The sequence below is a fragment of the Carica papaya genome, chromosome 3 (assembly GCF_054855325.1).
Source record: "Carica papaya isolate Zhongbai chromosome 3, ASM5485532v1, whole genome shotgun sequence".
Lineage (NCBI taxonomy): Eukaryota > Viridiplantae > Streptophyta > Magnoliopsida > Brassicales > Caricaceae > Carica > Carica papaya.
Window position 1 is genome coordinate 978,808 of NC_142311.1, and position 11,996 is coordinate 990,803.

An 11,996-nucleotide genomic window follows, 5' to 3' on the forward strand; every position below is an offset into this window, starting at 1 on the left:
AATTATGGAGTTTTTATTTATGTAAAATTGTTAAGTTTATTAATATTAAAAATTAAATTAGTAGAACAAATTCGTATCAAAATTATATTCGTAAATTTCCTTTATTCACATCAACAAATATACATTCATGGGTCTAATAGTAACACTGTAAGATTTAAATCTATAATGGTAAAAGATTGAGAGATTACGATATAAAAACAATATGACTATACATGAGTAACAGAACTTTATATTGAGACACTGTTTGGAATTCCTCTACCAGTAAGTCCAAGATCGCTTGTAGGATACAACAGAGTGTATGGCATCTTGACAGGACCAAAACGGTTCTTCAACTTTTTATCATTGTTCATCTCTACAATTCTTTTTTCAATCTCTGCTAACTTCTCTCCAAACCTCCTAAATGCCTCCAAAGGTTCTTTATCTGATGTCCATTCATGCGTGTCTCTTTGTCCAAGATAAATTTCACCTTTTGAGTGTCTTGACAAAAGTTCGATGAGGGAAATGCCTAGAAGGGTTTGCAATTGAGCATTAATTGTTTTCAAGAAAACTTTTTCAGGGTTAGACACAAGCTCATCGAATTCAGGAGTACCCTTCTCTGGCATGAATCTACGACTAATAGTAGGACGGTTAGGAAGATAACCTGCATAGGGGTATTGACCAAAGTTTATAGCAGCATGAAGTGCAGAAGCTACCCATATGATAATTGTGCATGTTTCTATCAACTCTTCACGAGTATGTAATTTAGGCCACCATGGCTCGTCTTTCTTGTCACCATGACCTTCCTCTCGCAGTTCCTTCCACCAAGATTGGAGTTCGATGTCCTCTCTAACTATTTCATCACTCTCGTAGTAAAAGCTACAATAATCCCTAACCCATGTTTTGATAGCCGACCAAATTTCAAGACCATCAACAGCATATGGATAATCATTTATCAGCAAGCGCAGACCATATGGTGAGCTTGGATCATCAACAGCCATTCCTCTTTTTTTTTTGGAAAAAAACAAAAAACTAAATTTAATTTTATTATCTCTTTGAAAATTTTCCTGAATAGCATATACATTGATGAAAGGGTAGAATGTTAACCTCTTTTTGAGATCTTCAGGAAGTGCTTGTTCAGTGAAAACCCAATTCTTATAAATAAAAGAAGACATCTCCAATGCATATTTACCAGGAAACACTGTAGCCTCAAATAATCCACCAGCATTAATAAGAATTTGTCGAGCAAATGCATTTATATTCATTGTGTCGCGGAAGTGAGGATGCAAAAGCTTGTGGATTGGATGAAGCGAACTCAACTGCCTATTTGTAGCAATAACAAATGGCTCAATCACAGCATGGGTGTTCAACCTATGTGTGACCAAAATTAGAGACTTCTAGTTCAGAAAAAGAAATACCTCAAAGTACCGTTTTACCGCATAAAATCTTTTACTTGCTAAAGAGTCATACCAGTGACTGATGAGTTGATGATAACCAGAATCATTCACTGCAACATAAGCCTTTGCTAACTGCCAAAGTGAACCTTCAATGCCATCGTCAGCTGGTGTATAAACCTTGCTAACAGCACCAAGTTGATCTATTTCAGGATGTGGCAAGCTTAGTTCGATAGCTAATGGCCTTAGAGTTCCATCATCATTCAAGAACAGGATTGTCCTCGATGCATATGTCTTTTTGGATGTAGTATTTATTTTCCTTAAATATGGCATCAAAGTATCATGGTGATCTAATATAAATAACCTGTTCTGCACCAGTGCCTATACATTTCAACCAACAAAAATCATACTTATAATGATTCATCTTATACAATGAATAACGAGCTCAGCATAAATCTCAAGTCGTTACCTCATCTACAGTTAGCCCCTGTAGGTTGTTTTCAACATGACCTTTATTAATTGAACTATTTTGGTTGCCATATAATTTAGGTTCCAACTTGCTTACTGGAGGAAATTCCTACAATAAATTTTCGACGAAATATTAGTAAAAAGAGTAAACCCGACCTCATTATACGTGCTATCTTATGAAGTTTACCTGAAGATGGCGGATAACAACAGGGTTTACTCCAGCTAACATTTCTCTTGCAAATTCTTCATCAGTTCTCCAGGCTGATTTATCCTCTATTTAAATCAATTGAAGAAATTATCAGATTATAGTGTAAAAAGACAAGAATAGTTGATGATGTTAATTTTGCATTTTGTGCTTGAAGAGAAGGTACATTATAGTTTCTTTACCTTTAATAACCTGAGGCATTGGAAAATTGAAATTTCTTTCACCATCCGTTCGAAAAATTTCCCTCAATATTTCAATGGGGACATTTTTCTTGATAGTTTCAAGTAGAGGACTATCAGACACCTTCCTTCCATCTTCATATATCTCCATAATGTCCTTGAAAGTGTCAAATTCGTTGATGGTATCGTCAAATAATGCTTTAAATTCAGGTTTAATAAGTTGAATTATGGATTTAAATCCATAAGCAAAGAAATCATGCATTTTCAAATGGCTAAATCTCTCATCCCTTGGGACATAAATCTTTAAACTCTTGAGAAGTGGTAGCCTGCTCTCAGTTTTAGGATCTGTTACAATAGAAAAACAGGATAACAATAGTTACTATATGGATCAAAACCGTTTTACAAGTCTTTTCTTTTTTCTAATTCATGTACCATTTGGCAATTGATTAAATTAACAAAATTGCTGAGAAACACATAGTTTGAATCTCTAACCTTCCTCTGCTGGTGGCCTTCCTGTTCTTCCCCTACGAGGGTAAGGGTACTCGGTTGATCCGCCAAGGACTGGCCGGGGATCTTTTGTTGGTTCCCCCAAATCATTGTAATAAGCATAATCATACACTCTATCCCTTTTCTTGAGCTCTCTTTTTCCGTCTCCCCTTAACTTCATTAACTCTTCTTCTCTGTATTTGCATAATGGCAATGGTGTCTGACTTGGAAGATATGTCTATAATGAAATTAGAAAAATTATTATACAATATGTCTAAAAGTAATTCTACTCAAAAGCTAGGATAACATAAAAAAAAACGCAATCAAAGTAGTGGCAATTGCAATAGTTAGTTAAGCAAGTCTATGGATAAAATATTATAGAGAATATCAAACACTTCACCGTGTGCTTTTATGAAGTTGATTACGTACTTTATTAATGAAGAAAACACGATATTTCTCCTCATTGTTTGATGGATAAATCCATGAGTTGCAAATAAAATGTAATCGACCTTGATCAGGAACATCTTCAAGAATAAGACTTTCGAGAAAAAATTTATTTTCGTAGCCATTGTATATTAAAAATACCCCTGGTGTTCCAATATCTGCATCCCAATCAAAAGTGACTGAGTATAACATGGTCTCATCACCAGTTGAAAGAGTGGTTTTTGAGATCCGGTTTTCCAAACTTACTTTCTTTCCCAATTTCCCCTGTAATTCATTTGCTGCATGGACACACAAAATAGAGTTTATTAAACAGTTGATAATTTTTTTTACATCCAAACTTAAACAACTACATAAAAATTTCAAATTTTCAAAACTTCAGTCACCTTTTTTCTCTTCTGATAAAGGTACACAACAAATTAATAATTCAAAAACACTAGTTACTGCTTTTTCTGATCTTTTTTTCTGATAAAAATATACTTCAGCTACTTTAATAGGATCTCTTATACATACACACATAGTTAGTATTTGAACTGAAAAAGAATCGGATTCAAATTTCTACATTTAACAGTTCACTTTATTTTTTGACTATATATCTGGACATCAGAATATATCAAAAACATGGGAATGGAATATATGCAAACATATGATCCATCAAGAGAGAAACAAAGAATGAGTCACTTATACGTATCTTATTGTACTTCATGTATATGAATTATGATCATTGCAAAAATAAGAAAGAAATAATGAGCAAAGAGTCTTTTTCATCTCATTTGATTCGGGCCATTTACAAATAAGTTACCACCAAAAAGCTGAATTAGATTATGTTATCTACAGGAACTAACTAATATGATCATTAATATACTTTTTATTACTTGAGAATTTCTATATTGGCATCCTATTTTATTATATAATATTGTATTTTTTTTCGTAATAAAATATAAACACAGTGTGTTTTATATTTACAAAATCATCACATAATATGATTGTATTAAAATTTATTATATTTCTATGATTCATTAATTTCACGACTTAAATACGAAATTAGTTTTTGTATTATTTTATATCAATTTGGTAGGTACGTATTAATTTCACTAATAATTTCAGTTATTATTTAGTTTTAAAAACATATTGTTGAAGAAAACGTGGATATTAAAATTGAATAAAATAACTGAAAAATTTACAAAGACAATAATTGAATTAGTTGCAAGAAAACAAGCTATCTCCTGAGCTTATAAGTTCAATGGTGTTGATTATCACCGTATAAAACCAGCCAAAGCCAATTAATTAATTAAATTAATCAAATAATTAGAACATCTTAAACTCTCTTTTTTGCTTATTAAAATTATCATTATCAACAGATTAATAATTAACCTAGTAACCTGTGTCGTTTTTCCATCAGCATCAAGTCCAAGTCCCCAAGAGCCAAGAAGAAAACAGAGCCGCTAGAGCCCCATGCTTAAACAACGTCACAACTTATTTAATTTTTTATTAAAAAAAGCCACAACACTGAGTGACCGAGTTTGAGAGAAGAACTCACCGGAATCGCTGTTTTGAGTACTGACGAGTTGCAGATGGACTCGTTTATGAAACAACTCGTGAAGCCCCTCGCTAACCAATGCGGTGACGTCCAGCGAAACCTGTTTCATCAAAGCGACGGTGCCTGTGATCTTCTTTTGCTCGCCGACGCCAAATCTCGACTTCTTGCCGATAACAGCTCCATCTTCGCCGGCGAAAGCTTCTTTTAAATGCCTCAACATCAGATCTTTCTTCTTAATTTCTTCAACCTCTTGCTTACCACAAAAGAGTACAACAATGGCTTATTACTATTTCTGATATCTGAACTACGAAAATGTATTAGAAACTTAATATAGAAGTTTCAGTGCTTGACAGAGATTAGAATAGAAGGACTTATTTATAGAGAAGCTAACGCGCTACGATTAGGAAGATTAATAATAAGCACTACCACCAACGTACTTCTCCTCTGCATCCAAACAAGAAGGATTTATTTGGCTTAATTACAAAGAAGTCCCTGATCTTTTACATTATTCAAATTTAACCTCTTATTTTTTAAAATCTTTTCCAAATTAGGCTTTTTTAAATTAGCACCGACTTTTCTCGCTTCTTTTTTCTTTCGCTCTCTTAGTTTCTTATATCAATTTGAAGTTTTAAATTAATATGTATTTAATATCACATCTTGTACTTTATATTTTACTCTTAATTTATAATTATTTTATTTTAAACTTATGGATAATTAATTTCTATTATTAATAACCATATGGTAAAAGAAAAAAACACAATTGGTAAAATTTAAAATTAATTTATATTTCCACTCTTAGGTTAAAATGGTAGCTGTAATTATTTATTTATTTACAGCCTGTATATAATTCGATTTACGTTTTTTATATTTTCGTTGTAATTTATCTAATTATATAAATATTTATTTCATAAATAAATACAATATATTTGTTTGAAAATTCTATTAGCTTGAGTAATTCTTTTTAACAATAGCAAAGACATCCTTTTGATAACCACTTTAAGAGACCGCACACGTGTGTATATCTATATGTACGTATGTGAGTATGTCTAGACACGTGTAATGATCCAAATGTTGTACCAAAAAATAAGTGGTCCTAAAATTAAGCCTGCAATAAATGAGTGTAAATAATGTAGTTACCAATCAATTCTCATTAATGAATTTCCTCCCCCTCAAAACCATATATATTTACCATTATTTACGTTAATAATTATTACGTACTTTATAAAATAAAAGTTGGTAGGTTCGAATTAAATTATATTTATATTTAGGTGTTATTATTTAAAAATTATATGTATGATATTACTATTAATATTCATTAGTTATTGAATTAATAAATATATAAATTATTTTTTAAAAATATATATATAATTTAATAATATTAAAATTAATTTCCTAAAAATAATAAATACATCGTATAGTTGATCATGCATACATGTAAGTATACATCTATACTCGTGAATATTTTTTTTTTCATAAAATATCCACTTAAAAATAAACACGTCACCTAAAATAATTTAAAATATATTTTTATAATAGTTAATTTAATAAATAATTTTATTTTTATAAATATTATGAATTCGAGTTAAATTATATTATAGTATATATTTTTTTAGGCTCGTATGTACGTAGATATATATATATATACACACACAAATTTCCTTATTTTACCACACGCACATACATATATATATATATGTATGTATAGACGTCCAACGGAATCATTGAATGCTACTTATCCTTAACTTATACGGAAAAAATATGTGGTTCAAAAAATGTAAGTATGTTTACACAATAGTGGGAAGAAATTTCAACTAATACACTTTATTGAATTTCAATTAATACATGAATTGGCAAAACGGGATTGACATATTGGACTTAGAGCTCTAACCACTCCTCTTTGTAATTAATACCCCTTATCCAATTATATTATCTTTATGATTTTTAGATTAATGTATCTATAACTTCGTTAATCAAAAAATTATTCACTAATTAAAATGATTAATGTATCTATAGATTATAAAAACAATAGTGTCGCTATAAAATAAATAATTTTGGTATTTTTAAAGTTGAATGTATAATCATTGCTTGTTTTTATTAATAAACACACGCGAAAATTTAAAAAATATAAAAATTACAAATATATATTGATAAAATAAGTATAAGATTGTATTTTTTTATTAATGATATCATACTAATAATTATTATAATATCGTGAGTTAACTATATAAAAAATAAAAATTAAAATATATTTTTGTATATTAAACGCGGTTTAACTTTTTTATATTTTTTAATTATATTATTATAAGTTCAAAATTAACATAACATTATGCTAAAAATAAGATTTAATTGCAACATTCACTTCTAACTATGATTTGTCACTTGACCGATTGATAAATTTTGGTTTTTAGGCATAATTATAATTATGATGGTTTATTTATCTAATGGTAAACCCAAATCTCCAACGATATGTTTAAATCTTGGTCTACGTCTCAAAACCCACTAGTCAAAATTTTATAACACAATCTTCCAAAATCCACATCCACCAATTGAAATCAAATTATATAATTTATGGAATTAAAGTTGGACAAATTCACTTAACATTAGCTTTATCCTTTATATCAACATTTTCCACAAGCAAAAATCAATATGAATTTTTTTTTTTTAAAATAAATATGTAAACCCATGATTACTGCATATTCTCAACGTGTGAATATAATATATATATATATATATATATACAATATTTAGTGCACCATATAAACGAGCTTTAATTAACCAACAAAATTTTACCCTTATGGTAACTTCTGTTCTCTTCAATATTATAAAGGAGCTTTAATTAACCAATAAACTTTATCTTAATGATAAAAAATTAAATTAAATATTAATTTATTAAAGATATTTCAATTAAGATAACATAATTATCATTAAATATTTATTTTTGTGAAAGTTATAATAATTTAATTCGACTTAATTGCTATAAATATGCTAATAATCTAACGGCCAAATGTTAAGTTAGGACTAGTCTAGCCAAAACAGTAGTGATTACGTGGCAAGTAGTGAAAGCAGTTGTAGCAAACTTACTCTAGTTCAGTTGCATGGAATCATACCCTTCGGTCATTCTTCCTTCCCGCGTCTTCTTCTGTTCACGTAATTGAGTACTTTCCTTCCCGCACGAATCCAGATACAATCCGTTTCGCTTCCTTCGAGACGATCTTTTAAATGCAAACCTTGAAGGCTAAGTTTATATATATTGATTCCATTTTGTATCGAGTTATCTGCGCTATATATACGCGTATACGTACATATCTATTTGTATGTATATATAAACTGGAAGTCTGAGACTGAGGGGATTTCTTTCTTTCTTGTTTGTGAGGCTCTTGTTGTTGACTGCTCGTTCTTCGATGGCAAAGCAACTGGAACCTTTTTACTCAAGTTGCGCGTCTGTTTCTGGTGAGTTATGTGCGCGACCGTTACACTTTTTGTTTATCTGTTTGGTTGGTGGGAAAATGATGGAAAAGCAAAGCAACACAAATAATCAGGCACTAAGCTTACCAGTGATTGTTTTGATTGTTGAATTAGTACTTCCTGTTTGGTTGTTGAGAAAATGCGAGAACAGTGGAGAAACTTTGGCGCGATAGGTTTTCTATTACCGAGTGGTAGTTTATTCTTCATTTATATTCAGCTGAGTTTGTTAAACTATTTGTTTTTGCAGGACTGAGGGAGAAGCATCGGGAGGAAATGGAAAATCTCACGTTGACAACGCAGCCATTGATGACCATAAAGTTTTTTGTGTTGGCTGTTATACAATGTCTCAAGCGAGCTATTCTTCATCCGGGTGGGTGGTTTATGCTTAGGAGTATTCAGGCAGGAAGTGTTGTAATTCTAGCTATGGCTATTGTGGGAGCTCATGAAAGGGTATTGTCACAGTACTTTACGTCTGATGGAAACAGAGTCATGCTTCCCCTGCATTATCACTTTGGTTTTTTCGCATTTATCTCAAAATTTATCCCAGACTTGTCACTTCTTGATGTTGCAGCATATTCAGGAGTTTCTTCGGTATGCCCAATATGGAGTCTGGTGGTTAGTCCTTGGTGTGGCGTCCTCAATTGGTCTTGGTAAGGCTGTGATACTTGGTTACCATCTTATTTCCGTACCTTTTAACGGCCTTCTTCAATCTTGCTAACAAATTAGCCTCTGGAGTCTTGGGTAACTTGGTTTGATATGACATGGTTCTGAAGACACGAGGCTGAAAATAACTCGATAATTGTCACCCAAGGCATAGTCACGTTGGAAACGTTTAAACTTTTGGGGGATTCTCTTGTTGTTCATGGGTATTTTGTTCACAGTAATCGTTCATTTTTGGTCGTTTGTTATTTCTTTTAAACTTATGGAGATAAAATTTAAGATACTTGCGGGGGCATGTTCATGCACAATTTCTTTTTTTGACTTTTGTAAAAAGTTAGGATCTTTATATATACCTGTCCTGGTTTCTGACGAAGTTAATGTTCATGCACTTTCTGATATCTATTTTTGTTTTGCTCTGTTTGGAGACTTGTATTGATCAACATGGGTGCTTATTTGATATTGCTTGAGAACTCTCATTTGAGCTTCTGGAATAACTTCTGATGGTTTCTTTGATCTGCAGGATCTGGTTTGCACACATTTGTGCTGTATTTGGGGCCACATATTGCCTTGTTTACAATTAAAGCTGTGAAGTGTGGACGAGTTGATATAAAGACTGCGCTATATGATACAATTCAATTGAATAGTAGTCCTTCATGGCTTGATAAAGATTGTGATGAATATGGTCCTCCATTGTTTACCTCCCTACATGGTTCACGAGTTCCTCTGAGCAGCATACTGCCTCAGGTACAATTAGAGGCTATCTTATGGGGTGTAGGAACTGCACTTGGAGAACTTCCCCCATATTTCATCTCCAGAGCAGGTAGCTACCATCAATACCTAAACAGTCAATATACTCAAGTATGGTTTTATATGATGAGCATCTGCTATCAGAAATAGCATTTTACCTTCGTTGACAAGTTATGTTGTAGACCATCATTGTCCTCAATGTTTTTTGTTTTCTTGATTCTCTTTTCTTTTCTAATTGAAACCTGTGTGCAGCTTTGATATCAGGAAGTAAATTGGAAGAAATGAAAGATTTGGATTCTTCTCCCTCAGAAAATAGCAGAATCATAGACGACCACCTCAAACATTTCAAAAATTGGTTCCTTTCACATTCACAATATCTAAACTTCTTCACAATTTTAGTTCTTGCCTCGGTAAGTTCGTGTTTCCAGTGAGATTGTGTGATTGTATTTTTATTATTTTTGCATATAAAGTATTCTGCTTGGATTGAAACAAATGATGCATGTATAGTGAATGGTACACGTTTTTTATGAAATTTCCCAAAGGAATCACTTTTCACCTGAGGAGAAGTGTGCTAAAGCAATATCCTAGGTGGAGTATTGACTCTTCCTCTTAATTTCTTATGATATACGCTAATCATTCTGTACCATGAATTCATATATTGAGTGTCTTCAATGTTTCTTTTCTAAACTATAATTAGAGCTTCCCAAAATTTTAGCTTTTTCTTTATCTTCCAATTACCATCGGACCAACTTTCTGATTTTTGAGATATTCAGGTGCCAAATCCTCTGTTTGATCTTGCGGGCATTATGTGTGGGCAGCTGGGTATTCCATTCTGGAAATTCTTTTTTGCAACACTGATCGGAAAGGCAATCATCAAAACTCACATTCAGGTTTAAAAGTTCACCAGATTTCATTTTTTAAATCATTTAATACCTACTTCTAATATCTTTCATATCTATAATTCTTTACAGTATTTCCCTCTTAATTACTTTTCATTTTCTCTCTGCAGACAGTTTTTATCATTTCAGTTTGCAACAATCAGCTTCTCGACTTGGTTGAAAATGAGCTGATGTGGCTGCTCAGCTTCATTCCAGGCCTTGATGCTATTTTGCCTAACCTTGTCACAAAGCTGCATGTTATTAGAGACAAGCTTATGACACCCTCTCCAGCCTCCTCAATAGTGAAGGTAAAATCCAAGGCAATCTCGAAAGCTGGACACATTTTACATATCCATGCCAGATGCCTTTATAGTTTGGATATCTTGACATCGTTTTCCGGATGTTGCTTTAGAAAATCAAATAGATGTGAAATATTCTCATTGATATATAGTTCTCATTTTCTGTGGTTTGACCTAATTGCAGTCTAATTAGTTTTCTTCCTTTTTTTTTTTTAATTATGACAGTTTAATATTCTGTTATTTGGATTTTTGTAGTTTAGATAAAGTTGTTTTCAGAGAATAATTAGAAGTGTGAAGTTAAACAAATTTATATTAAAAATATCTAAAGAATTCCAATAGAATAGCTTCTAAATTAGTGATTTATTATAAACCAAATATCAAACTTTAAAATACTCCACTAAAAAAACAAGGGTTTTACTACTATAAGTCCTAAATATAAATATAAAAGGATGAAACTATAGTTTACCCAAAATATTTATTCAGAGACACCTTCACATGCTGTGGAGAACCTCTTATTCTGTCGGTCCTCCAAATGCACTTATTCCTTTTTATGCATTATTCCTTATCTTTTTCAGGTTAAAGATTCAAAACTATCATTTGCTTTAGTTTGGAACACTCTTGTCTGGCTTATGCTCCTGAACTTCTTCTTCAAGATTGTCACAGCAACTGCGCAGAGTTTTCTAAAGGAACAACAAGAAAAGGAGTTGATAGCATTATCGAATAACTCCATAGCATCGGATTCAGAACCTTCAACAGCTGAATCCATTTAAGGAGTTGAAAGAGTTTGTAGAAGTTTCGTTACTGCTGGAGCATCATAAGTTGTTTATTCCTTTAGTATTTTTCTTTTTGGCATTTCATGATACGTTGATTTATAGATTTGGCAGAAAGTTTTATTTCTGTCAGTCACCAGAATAGTATAGTTGAACTTTAGTCTGTATAGGACAAGTCTTTGTAAATAAATTTCAGCATCTCACAATGGAAAACTACTAGGTGCTTCAGTAATATCAATGAACTGAAAATTTCATATACTATTGGTTCATTTTAAGTTTTTACTCTACAAATTTCTTAAAAAAAACTAATCATGTTTTTAAAAGTTTTGAATTCATATCCACTATAGAAACATCTAATAATTAATCAGAGTGGAAAATTTATTAACTAAGCTGACTCCTTATTCTATTTTCTCGGAATGTAATGTTCTTGAATTGATAATTTTGTGACTTTAAGAGACACCAGAACAGAAATCAGATGTAGAACCATG

General features: G+C 31.7%; 2 protein-coding genes across 2 annotated transcripts; one reads left to right on the top strand and one right to left on the bottom strand.

Moving 5' to 3' along the window:
* Positions 1-74: 74 nt before the first annotated feature.
* LOX1 (lipoxygenase 1) lies at positions 75-5,101 on the bottom strand. Its single transcript, XM_022043019.2, has 9 exons — positions 4,690-5,101; positions 3,138-3,430; positions 2,715-2,946; positions 2,226-2,567; positions 2,026-2,111; positions 1,840-1,947; positions 1,447-1,751; positions 1,084-1,347; positions 75-981 (listed from the first exon to the last, which is right to left on the bottom strand). Exons 1-9 carry the CDS (start codon positions 4,907-4,909, stop codon positions 228-230), a joined length of 2,604 nt encoding a protein of 867 aa, XP_021898711.1. The 5' UTR covers positions 4,910-5,101; the 3' UTR covers positions 75-227.
* A 2,760-nt stretch (positions 5,102-7,861) lies between these two features.
* LOC110815293 (vacuole membrane protein KMS1-like) lies at positions 7,862-11,766 on the top strand. Its single transcript, XM_022043011.2, has 8 exons — positions 7,862-8,139; positions 8,402-8,604; positions 8,726-8,804; positions 9,335-9,634; positions 9,814-9,971; positions 10,335-10,451; positions 10,571-10,747; positions 11,314-11,766. The coding sequence occupies exons 1-8, from the start codon at positions 8,091-8,093 to the stop codon at positions 11,506-11,508; spliced, it is 1,278 nt and encodes a 425-aa protein (XP_021898703.1). The 5' UTR covers positions 7,862-8,090; the 3' UTR covers positions 11,509-11,766.
* The last annotated feature ends 230 nt before the right edge of the window (positions 11,767-11,996 follow it).

Excerpts from the sequence above, each read along its gene's own strand:
- LOC110815293 (XM_022043011.2), top strand. The coding sequence starts at position 8,091 with ATGGCAAAGCAACTGGAACCTTTTTACTCAAGTTGCGCGTCTGTTTCT. Across the intron at positions 8,605-8,725 it reads TTGTGGGAGCTCATGAAAGG|CATATTCAGGAGTTTCTTCG; the intron begins GTATTGTCACAG and ends TTGATGTTGCAG. Across the intron at positions 10,452-10,570 it reads TCATCAAAACTCACATTCAG|ACAGTTTTTATCATTTCAGT; the intron begins GTTTAAAAGTTC and ends TTCTCTCTGCAG.
- LOX1 (XM_022043019.2), bottom strand. The coding sequence starts at position 4,909 with ATGTTGAGGCATTTAAAAGAAGCTTTCGCCGGCGAAGATGGAGCTGTT. Across the intron at positions 3,431-4,689 it reads TACTCAAAACAGCGATTCCG|CAAATGAATTACAGGGGAAA; the intron begins GTGAGTTCTTCT and ends GTGTCCATGCAG. Across the intron at positions 2,947-3,137 it reads GTGTTTTCTTCATTAATAAA|ACATATCTTCCAAGTCAGAC; the intron begins GTACGTAATCAA and ends ATTTCATTATAG.